Raw genomic sequence first — 20,125 nt, 5'->3', positions numbered from 1 at the left:
AAACCCTTCCTTTAAGTCCCCCTAAAAACCTCCAATAGCCAGTAAGGTTTGTTCATATGAGGAGAGAGAAGGGATTGGGACTCTGGAGAAACCTCACATTTGAAATGTGCCTGTGTAGTTGTGTCCCAGAAATGGCCATGGTTAGTGCCATATGGACTCTTTGTCTTTCTCTCCCCTCAAAAGATGTTGGTTAATTTGGGCGTTTCAGCTTGGTTAATCAGCTCATGAGTGCCTGTGACCACTGCAAGAGGCATGATTGAAGCATTTATAAAAATTTGGCTCATAGTAAGCCCCATAATTTGTTTTAAAGAATTACCTCTTCAGTGACATTTTTAAAAATCTCCAAAAGATTGTGGTTTATAACACCACACCTGGTCCAGATTGTACTGGATGAATCCATATTTGCTTCATTGTAAATGATTTTGAGAGTGGAATTTTTGGATTGTTTTCTGTCTTGTAAGCCCTTGACATTGTACTGGTACCTGTGTGCACACAAACCTCCTGACATGGGAAAGGCCAGCTCAGCCTCCCACTGAAATGCAGGTTGGCTGCATTTATTCTGCATGTTCCTAGAATGAGGAAATGATATGACAATAAACAGAAATGCCCTTGCTGAAGAGAGAAGGGAAGCTGGTGTTTATCTGGTCAGGTGGTTTAGATTAGCCGTGATGCGGCTCTGTATTATGTTACTTTAAATCATTGTGTCCCAACAGGACATAAATTACGAAGATTGTTACAGTATGTTTCATCCTATGTAAGATCAACAAATTGGAATAATTTTTTTATAGGAAAATCACAGTGCTTTTGGCAAGGCTATTGAAGCCTTTAATTTCACTTGAGTATTTCTCAAATATTATTGCCTAATAGATAAAGTATGATTTGCATAAAGTATGAAATAATAAACTTTTAAAAACAAAAGGGAAGAATTTCTCTTTCGTAACTGCATCAAGTGGCTGCACACTCCCACTGCATCAATACCAATGTTCTTTCTTTGTCCCAGCGCTTAGTGCCAGCTGTGCGTGTTCCCTTCCTCTGTGGGCTTGGGAACAAGCTGTGCAGGTCTTGGTGCGGAGATGGAGTTTTGCTGTGTGCTGCCTGCCGGTCAGCCCTCACATGCACAGAGAAGGCGACTGCTCTGGGGGGTTTCCGAATGGGAGCCTGCTCTAAGGAGGAGAAAAACAAATGATCCCATTTGTATCCATTCAGGAAAACCATTTGTTTCTGTTTCAGGATTCTGTAAATTATTAAAAACAACACCACCACCCAACCCCCCCAAAACCCTCCCCGATCAACAGCTCAAGTTAAGGTAATTTGTATTGGACTATTGCAAAAAGAATTGACGTAAAAAGCATTTTTTTTAACATTTCCTCTGTTCATTATGATTTTCTGAGTTATTGGCCTTATTTGTGAATTTTTAACAGAGACTTATAATTATTCATTTGTATTCAGGATGCAACTAAGTTTATTTGGCCACAGAATCAATTTTCTAGATTAACAAATGGCATAAAATTCCTTTGTGTAGGATTCAGGCAAATTGGAAACCTTTCAGTGTTCTATAGTAGCATGTTTTCTCTACAGAGCACTCTGCAGGTTTTTATGAGAACGTCTTATACAGTGAAGTTAAGAAGTAGTAGAGCCTCCAATTTCCAGAGGCTAGGATCGATGAGAGAGGTTTAGGATTTGCTCAAGGCCATAGAATCAGACAGAGGTGGGATTAGAATCTTTCTGGTGGGTGATGATACCACCCACCAGACCTTGTGAGCCTTTTGATACCAAAAACAGAGTAGGTAGTGCTGAGCTTATTTTACTCTCTGTGTGGCTCAAGCCCCGAGAGTTTCCTTTTTTCTTTAGTAATACCGTTTAAAACAAAAAAACAAGAAAGTACCGTGTTTCAATCTATAAGGGTAGTATTAGATCTTTCCTTAAGCCTCATCATAGCAGGTTGGGGATAAATTTTGAATATATTGTGGTTTGCTTCAGCTCAGTGTCTGAAGACTGACAGGTTCAGGGACCTTTCCAAGTTCACAACCAGGGTGTGCACTTTTGAAACAAATAAATACAGACGCCTTATGAGATGGTCTCTTTCCTTACTGGGCTTCTTCTGGATTGGCACTGTTTTCTGAGAAGTGGATCTGGCAGGCTGTTTTCTTCTAGTGATGCATCGCAGCCGACTATCACTGGAGGTCCTCCGTGGAAACTTCAGGATGTCTGATCGAGCTTGAATATTTGGGTGATGTATTTTTCTTACAGGAAATATCAGCAGTGTTGCCAACATTGTACTTAAAAACTCTTAAAAGTAAAATTGATTCCGTTTTAAAAATAAGTAAGAGAATAAGTATGAATTTGTTGATCTTGTACAGACCTTTTTATACCATCAGATGTTTTGTGCAGTGGGATGAGACGGTTTTACAAAATGTATACTGCTTGTAGGAGATGTACTTACTCTACCATCGAGCCAAATTAGGTATTGGTTTGTTTCTTTAAAGATTTTTGAGTGCTCCCAACTTCCTGAGCTCTTGTTTCTGCCCTGAGCTCTCATTGTCTTTCTCTACCCTTTTGGTTATTGTTTCAGGATCTTGACTTTCAGCTTAATTTAATGTGTCCCAATTTGAGTAGAAACCTTTTTGCGTTTTCTTTCTTTCTCTTTTTAAAATTAGGTACATAGATTTTTAAAATAAAAACATACCTTTATTGATCTCAGAGAGAGGAAAGGAGAGGGAGAGATAGAGATAGAAACATCAATGATGAGCGAGTCATTGATCGGCTGCCTCCTGCATGGCCCTGACTGGGGATTGAGCCCACAACCCGGGCATGTGCCCTGACCGGGAGTCGAACCCCGATCTCCTGGATCCTAGGTCGATGCTCAACCGCTGAGCCACACCTGGCCGGGTCATACAAATTTTTAAAAATTACAATAGTAGGGCTAGACAGTTTCATGTCAGATATAAAGTAGAATTATATAGTGTAAGTAGCATCTCTTAAAAGGAGCCAGTTGATTATAAAGAAGAAAAGGTAGGGAGTAGAATGCCATTTTGCATATTCAATTTTAAAAAATGGATTTGTCCATATATTTTGGTAGTTTGGATGCATGAAGTTGAAGCCTAGAGATATTTTTTCTATATAAATTTAGATTTTATAATGATAATACCAAGCAGTGTAAATTCTAATTCTTAAAGGGCTGCTAAAACAAAACAAAGAACTTTGTAGTACCTCTTACCTCGTAAGACTCATGAAAGGCAACAGATATGGATTATCAGCCGATCAGGAAAAAAAACCTCCAGCAGGATTTTTCTGAGGCAAACTGATTGGCACGAATGAACAACTCTAATGAATGGTGAGGCATCAGGAGTTATTTTGACATTAGGGAACTCTGGGTAAATGGTTTCTTTTTGTGTGATTTTGAAACCAGTGTTTCCGTCTGCTTTAGGGGAAAAGGATGGCTAGAAAACTGGTGAAATGTGCTGATCAAGAGAGCAAAACTAGATTGTGAGAACTTCTAGAAGGAGCTAATCAGGCTGAGCTGTTGGTCTGCCCAGTAGTAGCTGATGATGATACGGGGAACTGCACTTTAAATGTATGGGCAGAGGAATTTGGAAATGAGTAGTCTTTTCAGGGAAAAGATGTTCTCACCTTTTGACCATCTTGGCCAGAATGCCTTTTTGGCACTCATCAGCTGTGTGAAGTCTGTCTAGAGAACTCTTGCTAAAAATGGAACAGAAACAAAGAGCTCTTAGGTAAAGTTGTATGTAGAGGTGTTTATGTTGGTTAAACTTCTGCCTGGAGAAGAGTAGGTGTCTCAAAGGGTAGTCTTCCTAGCCTAGAAATTCAGGAGGAATTTACTAATGTAATTAGGAACCCTAATTCTGCAGAGGAAAACTGTTTCGAACCTTTCCTTCTCACTTAGCAGCATATCTTGAAGGTGCTACTGTGTAATTAGCTAAAAAGAGCTGCCTTATTTTTCCAAATGGCTTTTTAGGATATTACAGTAATTTTAAAAAATGTTGACTTAAGAACTTCCTTTTTTTGTAAAGGCTCTAAAATGTTGCGGTTCTGTGAGTATAGGTTTTGAAGGTAATATTTAGAGGTGAGCGTGCTCTCTCATAGGTGGTGTACTCACCACTAGCTGAAGGGGCACTAATTCAACTGAGGGCACAGTAGAGCAGGCTGCTCCCTCAGGAGCTTGAGGGCATTGTCTCAAGTGCCTGGGGAAGCCAGTTTTAATTTCAGAGTTGGATATTCTTGGCCTGAGTCATTGGAAATGTTAAGTTCTGCAGTGGATTAAGTAGAAGGCAGGTAGACTAGTCGCCCTGGGGTCAGTGGGAGTTGTGTGTGCTCTCCACTGGACTGCCTAGGTAAAGGGCATCAGGTGAGGCCTTTAACCTGGCTTCTCAGAGAGACACGAGTCACCTGCTTGACTAAGGTGCTCACTGACAGATTGCCAGTTCCACCAGAAATCTTCCTATACGGATACCCACTTAGAGAAACAGTTTTAAATATGTTTCTGGGTTTTTCAGCCCTGCAAAGGTGAATTTCTTTGGCCTTCCAATTGTTCTTTTACTAGGTTTGGAAAGGAATTCTTCCTCTCCAAGCCACAGACATTATATATACACGTTAAAAAAGTGTTGGTGATGATAATAATCACTAGCATTAACTGAGTGCCTAATAGAATGACTGGCATACTGTAAAATGTTACATGAATTAGCCCTTTTTTACATATGAGAAAACTGAGGCTCATTTCAGAGGTTAAGTAATTCCTCGGAGGTCACATAGCTAGTAGATAGCAGAGCTAGGATTTGAACCTATGTCTTTGACCCTGAAATCTTTGCATTTGACTATTGTGTTCAAAATATGGGTAACAGTTTGGAGAAAAAAAGCATGGATCAAATGCATCTTTGGTTGGGTCTGTTCCTCACAATTCTCATGTTGCTAGTTGAGAATATTCTGTTGCCCACAAATTAACATCTGATGTTCCCTTTGCAGTGGCTAGAACAGTTAACAGTGTTTTCCACGAGAAAGTCATGTTGAGACACGTAATCATATTCTGGGGCAAAGAACGCCTTTCCTTGGTGCACCAAGCAATGTTTATGTGTGATTGATCGGTCACCAACACCCAGGGAAGGTCCTGTCCTGTGACATGTGCGTGCTTGGCAATGATCTTGCCATGCATTTTGCTTAATAATTTTCATTATTTTTAATTAAAGTTGAAGAAGTGCAGACTCTAGCCGAAATTAAGGTAGGTTGTGTTGCCGGATTCTGGTAATTACTTTAATTGATCACAAGATAGTTTCCTTGATCACCAATTAGACTAAATTGCCGATCATGTTTCAAGACGTGAAGAAATGCCCAAACTGATTTATGTAATAGTGTTTTCATTTCTAATCAGACATAAATATCATTTCCTTCCATAGCAATTGTGTTTTATAAAAGAAGGGTTATGGGCCTACAAACATAAAGGTGATTCGTAAACAATAGAGTTCTAATTCATTGAATTAGTAAAGGAAGTATTTAGAGGCTTAATGGAGATTGTACTGGGAAAATTACTTTGGAGTTGCTGGTGCTCATTTTCTTAGTGGGAGATATGTTCTTTTTTAGTGCATAATTAAAATAGTCTATAATCAAAATATAAAAGGCAGCTGATTTAAAGAACATATCAAAGAGAACTATTCTGAGTAATGAAAGATTTGTATTGTAAATATGTGCTAGAAGTTAAATCTTAGAACTTTAATAAATCATACATGTTATTTGGCTGGAGCTGCGTTTTAAATTCAGGGTGCTGTTAAACATTTCACAGATTGATACAGGATTTTTGTTTTGGTTTTGTGCATCTAATAGTCTTTCATATTTTCATGGAATAAAATGAAACAAAAGGAACTTTTAGAAAAATTAAAGTTCCCAAAGAATACTTGATTTGGGGTTCATGGAAAAATCTTTTAATTGCTGATGGTTTGGAGATTTCCAAATGACAAACTTCATTGGCCCAATTTACTGTGATTGTAATGCTTACATTCTTTAAAATGGCAGAGTGACTTAAAAAGTCATACTTCATCATGCATTCATTGACTTGTTCATAAAATGTTTGTAATTTGCAATAGAGGAAAGACTGAAACTATTATCAGCCATTATATGTTATTTGTTGGCCATATGTTTGTTTGAAATGGCCGTGGCTCAACAGAACATGGCTCATAGACAAACTATGCTGTAAATTGGCACTAAAAACCCACCTAAACAGGTAGGCATATGTTAAGAAGTTAACATGAGCCAAAATATTTTAATATGAACCAGGTTACATACACTGCAGGATCCCAGCTGCCTTTACAGTGAGTCCTTCATTTTCATGGCTTCTTCATTTTCCCCCCCAAAACTAATTTTTAAACATAGATCATGTCTATACGTGGTACAAAATTCAAAAGGTACCAAAGAGTATAGAAGTCTCTTCCTGTTCCTGATGCTCAATCACCCAGTTCCCTCCTCCACCTACCCCCTCATCATCCAGACTGTAACTAGTTCCAGAGATATTAGTGCATATGGTTTATTTTCTTGAATTTTTATACAATTCATAAACTATTTTTACGTATTTTTTCATTTAGCAACATATATTGGAGGTATTTCCATGTCAGAGGATAAACAGTTTCCTCATTCTTAATGGCTGTGTAGTATTCCAGTGTATAAATGTACTGTGATATATTTAATCAGGTCCCTATTGATAGCTCTCTCAAGTGCATGGCTGTTACGAACTATACTGCAGTGACCATTCTTGCAATTTATGTTTGCGTATGTCTGCAGACAAATTCCTAGAAGTGGAATTGTTTGGCTGAAAGACTTGGACATTTTTTTCCTAAGGGCATGGGGCATTTAAAATTTTGATAGATATTGTCATGTTCTTTCATAGTGATTGTCATTAGTTTATATTCACCAACAGTGCATGAGAGTGCCTGTTCTCTATCTTCACCAACAGAGTATTATCGAAATACAATTGATACATCACTTAGTTTAAATCTGTACCCTCTTATCATGTATGAAATTGAGCTGTTTTTGTGTTTAAGAACTATTTGATTTCTTTTTTGTTATGTCTGTTACGTTCTTTGTCTATTTTAAAAAATAGGTTAGCCCTTTCCTTATTAATTTGTAGGAACATTTTATATGTTAAGGAAGTAAGTGCTGCAAATACAATTTGTTGTGTGTCTTTTGTTTGTTCTTTGGTTTTTATTACCATACAGAAAAAAATTTTAATGTAGTAAGATTTATCTATTTTTTAGTAGTGGTTTAAAGTTTTCTGAATTTATACATTTCTTTTTTTTTTAATCCTCACCCAAGGATATTTTTTCCATTGCTTTCCAGAGAGTGTGGAAGGGAGAGAGAAAGAGAGAGAAACATTGATGTGAGAGAGACACATCTATTGGTTGCCTCCCGACTGGGGCTGGGGATCAAGCCTGCAACCAAGGTGCGTGCCCTTGGCTGGCATCGAACCCGGGACCCTTCAGCCTGTGGGCCAACACTGTATTCATGAGCCAAACCCACTAGAGCTACATTTCTTGTTAAGTTTACTCCTGGATAAATTTTGGTGCCATTGTAAATGGGATGTTTTCTTCCAATATTTTTTCTAATTAGTTGATTGTATAAAAAGGCTGTTGACTTTTTCCTGCTTCTTTTATTCTTGACTTTAATGGGAATTCTTCTAGTGTTTCCTTATTAAGAATGATATTGAGAATATATTCTGTCATTTAAAGAGGGGTTCATATATTCTTATTTCATTAAGAATTTTAATAACTGGCCGTGTATCTAAGTTGGTTAGAGCATAGTCCCAATATGCCAAAGTTGTGGGTTTAACGTCTGGTCAGGGCACATACAAGAAGCAACTAGTGCCCTGGCAGGTTTTGCTCAGTGGTTAGAGCATTGGCCCTCGGACTGAAGGGTCCCAGGTTTGATTCTGACCACGGGCACATACCTCGGTTGCAGGCTCAATCCCGTGCCCCAGTCTGGGTGCATGCAGGAGACAACCAATTGATGTTTCTCTCTCTCCTCCAATTCCACTGTCTGAAAAGCAATGGAAAAAATATCCTCAGGTAAGGATTAAAAAAAAAAGCAACCAATGAATGCATAAATAAGTGGAACAATAAATAGATGTTTCTCTCTCCCCACTTCCTCTCAAATTTTTTTTTTTTTAAATTGATACATAGAGTACTGAATTTCTCAAATATCTTTTCACAGTTTATAGAAGTCATATATATGATAAATTATATCAATATATTCCCTAATATTGAACCATCCTTGCATTCTTAGAATAAATCCTATTTGCTCATGTTTCACTAGGTTTTGTTTATTAAGATTTTAATAAATATGAGATCAGTCTATAGTTTCATTATGTGCTATCTCTGTGGGAATTTGGAGACAATGTTATGATAGTTTATAAAAATAACTTGGAAATGTTCTTTTTCTATGCTCTGGAACAGTTTAATTAGTATTGGAGTTAACTTGATTAAAGGTTTTATAGAATTCCTCTGTGAAATGATTGGAAACTGTTACTTTTTGGTGTTAATCTTAGACACATTTCTCTTTTATAGTTTATTTAGATATTTTTCTCTTCTGGGGTCAGTTTTGATAACTTTTATTTCTCAGAGAACTATTTTACCTATGTTTAGATAGATAGATAGATAGATAGATAGATAGATAGATAGATAGATAGATAGATAATATATCTTCATTGATTTCAGAGAGAGGAAGGGTGAGGGAGAGAAAGAGACAGAAGCATCAATGATGAGAGAGTCGTCATTGATGGGCTGCCTCTTGCATGCCCTGGCTGGGGATCGAGCATGCAACCAGGGCATGTGTCCTGACCAGGAATCGAACCTCGATCTCCTGGATGCTAAATTGATGCTCAACCACTGAGTCACGCCCAGCTGGGCTTAAATTTTCTTTTATCTATAGTTACTTTTCTGTTGTCATTTCCTCTTTTGTTTATCTGTACTTTCTCTCCTTGTCTTTGTTTTTTTTTTTTTTTTTTTGATGAAGTAACCAGTTTTCTATTGTATAATTTTTCAGATACAACTTTTTGATTTATTAGTTTTACCGTTTTTCCTAATGCATTTACATCTGCTTTTCTCTTTATTTGTATTCGATCCTATTTTCCTCATTAAGTTTATTTTGTTAATTACTTACCTTCTTGATTGGGTGCTTAATTTATTTATTTTTATTCTATCATGTTCTTTAAGGGAATTTAAGTTTTTAAAATGTTTATGCTGATTATTGCTTTAGATGTATCCTATATGTAGTACTTATTACATTATTAATTTTTTACTTTTGATGTCTTTGACTCAGGATATTTATTTTAAATTTTTTTCATTTATTGATTTTAGAGAGAGAGGGAAGGGAAAGAGAAAGAGAAACATCAGTTTGTTGTTCCACTTATTTATGCACTCATTGGTTGCTTCTTGTATGTGCCCTGACCAGAGCTCAAACCTTGGTGTATCAGGACGACGCTCTAACCAACTGAGCCACCAGGCCAGTGCCTACTTAAGACTTTTAAAAGAAGGATTTAAAAAAATTTCCATGTAATACTTTTTGCTACTTTTGGGTTGTAGTTTGTTTGTTTATCTGTGCTTACTCGAGGATATGTTTTTCATTGATTCTAGAGAGAGAGGAAGGGGGCGAGAGAGAGGAACATTGATGTGAGAGAGAAACATTGATCAGTTGCCTCCTGTATGTTCTCCAATCGGATTGAACCTGCCTCCTGGGTATGTGCCCTAACCATGAATTCAACCTGTGATCCTTTGGTTCATGGGACAATGCTCTAACCTACAGAGCCACACCAGCCAGGGCTGTTTATAATTTTATTAGAGAATGTTGTCAGTACTATTTCTACTTTTTGGAATTTATTGAGATTTTATTTGTGGGCTAATACATGTTTACTTTCTGTGAATGTTTGATAGATATTTTAAAAGCTGTGTTCTTTCTATCATGTGGGGATACAATAAGTTGGCTGTATGCAGTCTGGAAGAGGGCTCTCACCAGCACCTGGCCATGCTGACTCCCGATCTTAGACTTCCAGTATCTAGAACTCTGAAACCTTCAAGGAATTTGCTGAATTTCTCAATGAAGTTGGAAATAAAGGGATGATGATGGTATACAATGCTAGGGATTTGCTGATTAAACCCCTGGAAAATTTTCCGAAAGAACAAATAGACTTTACAAAACTAGGTATAGACCTGTTTTGTGAGTTCCAATATGTATGTACCATGTAATCAAGATATTCTACCAGAACTAAATATAGCAATTTGACCAAGCATCTGGCCCTTTTAGGACTAAGAACATACCATTCAGTAGTTATTCTATCTGGAATGTCATGACAGTTTGGATCCAGGATATGAAAGTAGCAAGTTATGAGGAGAAAGAGCAGACCAGTGGAAGTGCTCCCACTGCTTATCATCAGTCAAGTTGACTTGGGCATTTTTGGAGTGATTGGCATTCAAGCCAAGTCAGTTCTCTGGATAGCCCAGCAATTCTGGATTCCACTTCATTCATCTGGAGTTTCATTAACATGAATACTTAATTGGAAAAGTGTATAGCCCTAGCCGGTGTGGCTCAGTTGGTTGGAGCATGGTCCTATACCCTGAAAGGTTGTGGGTTCAATTCCCGGTCAGGGCACATACCCAGGTTGTGGGTTCGATGCCCAGTTGGGGCACGTGCCAGAGGTGACCAATCAATGTTTGTTTCTCACGTTGATGTTTCTCTCTCCCTCTTCCCCTCTTTTTAAAATCAATAAGCATATCCTCAGGTGAGGATTAAAAATAGAGAGAGAGAAGTATATAATAGAAGGAGAAAGGAATCTTTAAAATCACAAGTGTAGCCCTATCCAGTTTTGCTCAACAGTTAGAGCGTTGGCCCATGGACTGAAGGGTCTCTGGTTCGATTCCAGTCAAGGGCACATACCTCGGTTGCAGGCTTGATCCCCTGCCTCGGTCAGGGTGCGTGCGGGGGCAACCAATCGACGTGTCTCACATCAGTGTTTTTCTCTCTCTCTCTCCCCCTTCCATTCTCTCTGAAAAGCAATGGAAAAAATATCCTCCAGTGAGGATTAAAAAAAAAAATCACAAGTGTAGTATGAAAATAATTAACTACTTGTTAAGTGACATGACAGTTGTTACATAATAATGAATAAAGAGGATGAAGGACAGATGACACAAAAATAAGTAAAATAAAAGCTGTATTCTTAATTTTTAGAGTTTAAAATATATCAGTTAGTTCTACTTTTTAAATGATGTATTTCAGTAGTCCATGTCCTTACTTTTGTTAGTTTAATCTGCCATGGATTAAGAGATGTGAATTAAAGGATCTAACTACACATGCTTCTACTTGTCCTATATTTCCTGTCATTTCTGCCACATTGCCTTTTTTAAGAAAGAGAACAGCTGTATTTTATTTTTATTTATTATTGTTTTGTTTAAAATTGACCTTAGAGAAGAGGAAAGGAGGGAGAGACCGAGGATGGAGCCCACAGCCTGGGTATGTGCCCTGACCCGAAACTGAACCCACTGCCATGTGGTGCATGCGAGGGTGCTCCCACCAACCGAGCCACGCTGGCTGGGGCCTTCCTAATTGATTTTTGATGCTATGTTATTTGTAATATAGATATTCACAATTACTCAGTCTTAATTGTGGATATACTTTATAATTGTAAATTGCTCTTATGATTTCTTAAAATTTTATTTTTTTACATTTGCCTGTGTCCGTTTATTTCCAGTGGTTGAGGTTTGCTTTGTGATGCATTGTCAAGTTTTCTTTTAATTGGTTGGATTTAGGCTCTTTAGTTAATTTATTTTTTTTAAATATATCTTTGTTGATTTCAGAGAGAGGAAGGGAGAGGGAGAGAGAGAGATAGAAACATCAATGATGAGAGAGTCATTGATTGGCTGCAGCCCCCAACCCCGGGCATGTGCCCTGACCGGGAATCGAACCCTGATCGCCTGGATCCTAGGTCGACGCTTAACCGCTGAGCCACGCCCGGCTGGGCAAGGCTCTTTAGTTTATTGATTGGAAAGATGTTTGGTCTTACAAAACATGACAGAACCAATATATTTTTTTCCCCCTTAATTTAAATCATGATATGGATTGTGTTTTCTTTGCTTCATTTTAATTGTGTTTTTCTTTACTTAATTGTGAATGTTTTTATTTTTGTTTTGGATACTAGTGGATACTATTATACCTATAATTTTATATAGCAGACTTAATCCTCTATTTCTTTAGATGGCATTTAGATATTTCTTTATATAGTGGTCTCCCCACTAAGCAATATCAGAATTATACTTTCAGTTTCCCTTCACCATACAGTTTTAGTTCATATTACGTTTAGTTTTAGTACTTACATTTTATACTTTTAAATTACTTACATCTGTAACATTTGGTCTTTTCAGCTTTCAAGGTTTTTTTAAAACTTTCATCTCCCTTCCCCATTTCTTCCCCGTTTTCCTTCAACCTTTTTAATAGTTTATAACACTTGCATTTCATTCTGTTACGATAATCCCCAGAATTGTTTTAAATGTATTTCTAGAGCTGAGTGAATTTATTGCCCACTCCCAATACCTTTGGTATGGTTTCTCCATTCATCTCTTAGTTATTTGTTTTTACCCTTTTTAAATAAGAAGGATGAATGGGAATTTTTCCCTGAATTATTGCATTAAAAAAATTATGTCTCTTGCATTAATTTTGAATACCAGTTTAATTTAGCTAGGTATAATTTTTTTTGCACTTTCATTTCCTAAATTCTTGATAAGCATTGCTCCTCTGACTTCTGTTTTGAATGTTGCTGTGTGGAAGGTTGAAGTCAATCAGAATCTTGTTATCCTTATAAGTGAACTGATTTTTTTTTTCTTAAAAGGATTTTTTTTCCTTCAATGGTTGCATGGACATGGTTGAATTCTTACCGTCTATATATTTAAATCTTTTAGTTACATTTTTAATTTTTCTGGGTTTTTGTTCTTTTATTGATAATAATTGCCTATAAGATCTGTTTTGTTTTCTATATTATTTTTTAATTTTTATAAACTTTATTTTGACCATTTTCTCAGTCCTGTCCTCTAAGCTGCTTACTGAGTAGTTAGTGGTATCTATTCTGCCTTGGGCTTTTTCTAGTTTCCTTTTTTTAAAATAATTTTTTATTTTTTGGTTATAGTTGATATACAATATTATATTAGTTTCAGGTGTGCAACATAGTGATTAGATCTTTATGGAATGGTTTTAGAAAGCCTGTGTTTTTAGCTAGTTGAGGGCCTTTAGATTCCAACTCTCATCCTGGTAACAGGTAGCTAGGACTGTGAAAAAGCTTAGAAAGAAGGGACAAATGCTCTTCACTGTCTGCCAAGTTTGCTGTTGAGTCATAGTCCTTCTTATAATAGTTTCAGATAATCAGAATTCCCCCTTGAGGTTTTGCTTTTCTCCTCTCCTATCCACTCATATAGCTTTTTTGCAGAAATTTTTCTACTTTAATTTGAATGTGTACTGTTATGGATGTTTTTAATTTGTGGATTTAAAAATAAATATTTTGGGGATTATTTGGTTTTGTTATATGGAAGAAGGGTTATGAAATTGCCTCTTTGTTCCCAGAGTAGTTTGTGTGTTCTTTCCCTAAGCAAGAATTAGTAAATCTTGTGTAAATGGTTTATTAGGTATTATGATATTTTATTAAATGCAGATATTAGGTGAAAGCTGAGAGAAATGTATAAAGCTGAGGAAAACATAAATTTAGAGGGTCTTTGGATGTGCCCCTCCTTTTTACATTGTATGTAGATATGATAGATGCTTTTTCTTTGATCAACATACCTCTGAGGATATGAATGTTCTGTGGTTTTGTTTTTGTTTGTTTTAACCCTCTCCCGAGGATGGTTTTTCCATTGCTTTTCAGAGAGAGTGCGAGAGAGAGAGAGAGGGAGAGAGAGAGAAACATTGATGTGAGAGAGATACATCAATTGGTTGCCTCCTGCATGTGCCCCAACCGGAGATGGAGCCTGCAACAGAGGTACGTACCCTTGGCTGGAATCGAACTGGTTGTTCAGTCCACAGTCTGACACTAACCACTGAGCCAAACTGGCTAGGGCGCGGTGGGTGTTCTGTTTTAAGTCATATCTGTGATGAAATAGATTTTGCTACTATGCTGATAGCATACTTGTAGTCCAAGATTTGAGAAGCACTTCTGGCCATATTCAAATCATCCATTTTATTCATTTGGCTCTTGGGAAATGGTAAGGGATTCTAAGTATCACTTTGGACCTTTTAGGATAACATGGTCAAAGAAACTGTGGCCACAGGGCTTAAGAACTTGGGCAGAGCCCTAGCCAGTTTGGCTCAGTGGCTAGAGTGTTAGCCCGCAGACTGAAGGGTCCCAGGTTCAATTCCCGCCAAGGGCACCTACCTCGGTTGCAGGCTCGATCCCTGGCCCTGGTTAGGACATGTGTGGGAGGAAACCATTATATGTGTTTCTCTCACACTGATGTTTCTCCCTCTCCCTCTCTCCCCTTTCTACTCTCTTTGAAAAGCAGTGGAAAAAATATCCTCGGGTGAGGATGAAAGAAAACCGAAAAAACCAAAAAACTTGGGTGGTGACTGACTGTGCCCACCTCACATGTCATTAAGCTGTTTTCCCCAGTAAGTGTGCATCATAGTGTTACCCCACAGTATTTTATCTGTCAGGTATATTTGTGTTAGTCCTTAGTCCTGACACGGGGGAAAAGGAAAGGGCCATTTTTCTTGGAGACAGCAACTGGAATCTTAGATTCTCAGGGCTTTGGGAGGGCTTGTCACCCATCATTATGTTTTGTCAAGTTTGGCAAGAAGCAGTATGTGCCATTGACCTTTTACTCTGTGCCTAGTGCTGTGCCAAGTGCTTTTATGTCCCCTATCTCATTTTTTATTAGAATGATTACATGAGCTTTTTATTATCATCCCCATTTTACTGATGAGAAAACTGAGACTCAGAGTTAAATTACATGGTAGTTAAGTAGTAGAGTTGGGATTTGAATCCAGGACTCACTGGCTCAAAAGCACATGCCCTTAACGACTGTATTACTGTGTCAGAGCTGGTGGTTAGTCTTGTAAGTCTTCTACAGCTGAACAAGAGTAAGGCATTATAGACAAACAGTAAAAATTCTCATTATCCATCATTTAAACCAGGTTAACTCTGTGTTTGAATAATTGAAATGGGCTTTCACATTTGACTTGTCCCTTCCCCTCACATAATGCAGAGACTCAGATTACAGTATTCCCCCTTTTCTGTGGATATACATTCCAAGACCCCCGTGGATGCCTGCAACTGTAGATAGTTCTGAACCCTATATATACTATGTTTTTCTTATATGTATGTACCGCTGATAAAGTTTAATTTATAAATTACGCACAGTAAGAGATTAACAACAACAAAAATAAAATAGAATCATTATAACAATATGCTATAATAGAAGTTATGTGACTGTGGTCTCTTTCTCTTTGATAACCGAGATGGCTGCTAAGTGACTAACAGGCAGGTAGTGTACACAGTGTGGATACGCCAGAAAGAGGGATGATTCATGTCCTGAGAACTGCACAATTTAAAACTTATGAATTGTTTATTTCTGGTATTTTCTGTTTAATATTTTTAGATCATGATTGACCACTGGTAACTGAAACCATGGAAAGTGAAACTGTAGATGGGGGGTGGGGAGGGACTGTGAAATGAGAAGGGGTAGAAGAGTGAATATTTCTTTCCCACCGATAATTTTATATATGGTTAAATGAATTTTGCTAGAATTTCTTTCCTTTTCCTAATGGAAAACCTTTAGGCTTTAAATGGCAAAATGAAAATTTATCCTGAATAAAGTGAGTTCTGAGATAGGAACCATTATGAATGACATACAATTATTTAAAATGGCATCTTCCATATTTCTCACTTTTAACTTGGAAATTTGCTCTTTTGTCATTTGGTGATCCAAAAACAGCACAGCTAACATCAGCTTGGTTTTTCTGGCTGGGGTAATGAACTTAAATATTTATTTCTGTGGCTGTAATGGGGACTGCTTTGTGAATTCCACTGTAACTTTGTGATTAATGTGACCTTACCTTAGAGTCTTACCAAGTATTCCTGCCTTCTGGGCACAATAGAGACAGACTCTCCTATTGTTTGCAATTACCCTCATAAAAATTTGAAAGCAGGAAAGAAAAAGTTTTTTTCCTCTTAGGACAAGTTTGCCTTCTGCTTTTTAAAATTAGGTTTGCACTTTCCCTGTGGTATGAAGACAGCCCTCCAGGTCCACACTTACACCTGTGGCTGGGTCTGCAGCCCTCTGCCGAGAGACGGTGTACTTTCTTTTTGAACTGGCCATGCTGGGCAATGGCAAAAAGACCCCGAGCAGGCAAGCCATTCTTTTCTGTTTCACTCTGGATGTCAGTAAAAATAGCCTCATCCCCTCCTGTCCTGCCTGAGCGACAGAATAGGGAAATTATTCATTTCCGCCAGTGCTTTGGCTTAGGACATACTCAGAAGACAGTCTTGCATAGTTCTGTGGTTGATGCCTTAGTTAGCAACCCAGTCACTAAAAACAAAAGGAGCGGTGCTGCAAGAAAAGTGGTTCCTAAGATTTGGAGCCAGGTAGTGAGGTCCAGGGCACTGGGTTGAAGGGAAATTATTTCTGGGCTATTTTGGAGAGTCTAGTCCTGAGGACAATTAAACAGTCCAGACAGGTCACTGGGTGAGACCAATTTCCTGCTTTGTTTATTTGAGCCTGATTGTTTTCACCATCGAGCAGCAGGTCATGGTCCTACTACACTGATACCCCAGCTCTGCGGAGTGCAGTCCCTTCCGTATTTGGTTTCTCCAGGCTTCCCTAAGGAGCCTAGCCGTGTCTTTTATCTGGTTGGATTGTTCTGGGGTCCAGAGCAGAGGGCAGTGTCAGTAATCACTTTCGACTTCATCTTATGCAGGCCTTTGGCTTTATGTCCCGAGTTGCTCTGCAAGCAGAGAAGATGAATCATCACCCGGAATGGTTCAATGCCTACAACAAGGTAATGAAATTGCCTTACTTTGGGATCACCTTAATTATGGAGTTTGGGAAACCCCTTTCTTCCTTGTCATCCTGTGCAGCTAAGTGTCATTGTGCTTAGGAAAGTATTCTCTCTGTTTTTCTTAGAATCCTGTGTATTTTTGCAATTTAGTAACAAAATTTCAGATCTGCTCAAGAGAACAGTGACTAAGCCATTTATTTTCATGTTTGTCTTCTATTGAAACTAATATGAAAGTTGGGCCATATTAGGCTCCTGAATGAAACAAACCATGCAGATAAAATTTTAAACCCTCTTAAGGTAAATTATTGAAAGAAATGGAAGCAAATAAGAAAGATACGGCCTTATTTATCTCATTGAGATAAATTTGCTCAAGAACTGTGTTTTAAATAATAACTTTATTAAATGCAGTATCCCTGACATTCTTAAGACAAAGAGCAGATCGAAAAGATTTCATCAAGTAGTGTTAAGGGGTCACAGTGAGAGGAATCAGCCCATGCCCCGAAAGAAAGTGTCTTTGCCTTTATGGTCATACCATTTAGAATGTACCTAGATTTCTCTGGGGTTCTTTTTTCTCTTTGAAAGTCCTCTTTGAATAAAGAGAAAAATCTCATGATATTTTTGTGATTTATTGTAATAATTCAGAGCATGCATGTACCAGAATAAACTTTTCTTTCACTGTTGCCTCTCCTTGCCCATAACTGCTTTTGCCTTTTAATTGATTTGTCAGGAAGCAAAAGTCTGTTCTTCCATCCCACCCCCACCTTACTTTCCTAACTTGGAAACATTGCTAAACTGTTACATTTGATACCTTTTTCTCAGTGGCCTGAAAATAGTGGGTATAATTAAAGTAATGGGAGCTCAAATGGAATCTCAGTCTCTCTTTTATTTTTCAAGAGACAAGATTTGAGATTCTGGCAGCTGAGTTGCCCTTCATGTGAGAGAACCTTTTTATGCCCGGGCAGCTGCCGCGGCCCAGCCTGAAGCAGTGCCCCTGGCGTAGGCTGGGTTTTGGAAATGCCGTGTTTATTCATGTTTTTGAAATCATTTAATCTCACCAGTTCTTAAATGTGAACAATGGATAATAGGTTGATTTCTGAACTACCAAAGGAGAATACCATGAATCACAGGTCACAGTTTTAAAAACTGCTTCTCTCTTTCTTAGGTCCAGATAACTCTCACCTCCCATGACTGTGGTCAGCTGACCAAAAGAGACGTGAAACTGGCCAAGTTTATTGAAAAAGTAGCTGCTGCTTCGTGACTTCTTTCAAAATGCATGTAAAACTTATACGCATCTTAGGCGCCAACGTATTTGACGGATGATTTCCATGAGCAAATTGAGTTGTAAATTTAGTTCACCTTTATACTACATTTTGAAAAATCAATGCTTAAATACAAAGTGATTTAAATTTGAGCCTGAGGTATTTTTCATTATATCTAAGTCACATATATAAGGCAAACCGACCCACGTAATTGTGTTAATAATACAGTATTGGAAAAGAGATAGAGCATTTTTAAAGACCAGAAATTGGGATGGAAGAGCATTCACACATTTTATAACCCAGAAATTCAAGTGATTATGGTGACTTTACAAATGCATTGTGTAGTTAGAAAATAGTTACAAGGCAGAAAAAGAATGATGATGAGCTCTGTAGGTAAAGGGTTGTAACCACCTATAACAGTTCTTATGAAGCTAAAGTTGATTTGGACTTTAGCTGCTATTACTTAATTAGATGACAAAATCACAAAAATTGGGTGAGCTATCTTGTGTTTTATTCTTACTTTTCAGGCAGGCAGTTGAAGGGAGAGGACAAATGTTTTGTCCATGGCCTCTAGCAAGGAAGGACAATATAAAGATTCACAGTCATAAATGACAAACTTGCCAGGTCATTATTTGAATTACTGAATTAAGGAGGAACCAAGGGTCACATTTTTCATCATTTGCTTGTTGTGCCCTCTGAACTGAAGGTCTGTAGCCATTGAGCTAGAAACTACTTGGGTGTTATCCAGGAATGAGCTCTGTTTACTCTGTGTGTCACTGACAGGAGTAAAATGGAATATAAAGTAATCTATTATTATTATTATTATTTTAAAATATCTTTATTGATTTCAGAGAGAGGAAAGGAGAGGGAGAGAGAGAGATAGAAACATTAATGATGAGAGAGTCATTGATCAAGCCCGCAACCCGGGCATGTGCCCTGACCAGGAATCGAACCCCGATCACCTGGATCCTAGGTCGACACTCAACCGCAGAGCACGCCTGGCCGGGCTAAAATAATCTGTTATTTAAAAATTACAATAATAGCATCCTTTGAAGGAACTCAGGAATGTACTTATTAATGAGCTTAGAATGCAGATTAAAAGAATGTATACATCTATATTCATCCAAGGAACCTGTGTTAATCCCTCCAAGCATTATTGTGGTAGGATTTAATAGGGATCATCTTTGTAACCGTCCTCACTTTAGAGGTCATAAAATTCACTCTGCATTACAACAAGCAAACCTTCCCCTCCTCACCCCACCCCAGCCTCCAGTCTGAGAAACCCTATGGGAACATGACAAGGAGGCTGAGCTTGCTGCAGCCAGTTCCTGGCTGGTTCTGTTGGCCTGGGAGAGGCAGGTACAGTTAGTTTGCCCCGTGGGTATGGAGCGTGCAAGGAGGGAATGGAGAGAAGGCCACCAAGGCTCTGTGGCCGCTGGGAGAGCCAGGGCCTGGGTGCTAGAACGGTGCTGCTTAGAATTCTTTTAGAGGAAAAGGCAAAGCTATGTGTTTTTATAAACTCTTATTTATAGATTTTGAGGAACTTCGATATGTTTTATTACCAAATATTTTTAGTTCAGTGCTTCCGTTTTTTTACATGAGTTTTTAAACATGAAAAAATATTTTAAGAGTGAATTGTACATTGAACCCTTACACACTGATCACCTAGATTCAGCAGTTACCAAGATTTTGCCCCAGTTACTTCACATAATCCCTCATTTCCTTTTTCTTTGCTAAAGTATTTAAAAGCAAATCCCTCGCATTTCATTTTACCCTACATCCTTCAGTAAACATCTCTAGAAAATACGGTCATTTTCTTGTATAAACCAGAATGCCATTATCAC

General features: G+C 37.9%; 1 protein-coding gene across 1 annotated transcript in view; it reads left to right on the top strand.

The window, feature by feature from the left end:
• Window positions 1–18,428, top strand: part of PCBD2 (pterin-4 alpha-carbinolamine dehydratase 2) — a 57,613-nt gene extending 39,185 nt beyond the window's left edge. Inside the window, exons 3-4 of the mRNA XM_016197536.2 lie at window positions 16,942–17,022; window positions 18,185–18,428. Coding sequence (XP_016053022.2) covers window positions 16,942–17,022; window positions 18,185–18,280 — 177 coding nt within the window. The 3' untranslated portion in view covers window positions 18,281–18,428. The remainder of the gene's footprint in view (window positions 1–16,941; window positions 17,023–18,184) is intronic.
• The last annotated feature ends 1,697 nt before the right edge of the window (window positions 18,429–20,125 follow it).

This window comes from Miniopterus natalensis, chromosome 4 (assembly GCF_054644295.1).
Source record: "Miniopterus natalensis isolate mMinNat1 chromosome 4, mMinNat1.hap1, whole genome shotgun sequence".
Classification (NCBI taxonomy): Eukaryota; Metazoa; Chordata; class Mammalia; order Chiroptera; family Miniopteridae; genus Miniopterus; species Miniopterus natalensis.
This window is presented reverse-complemented; position numbering and strand designations above follow the sequence as displayed.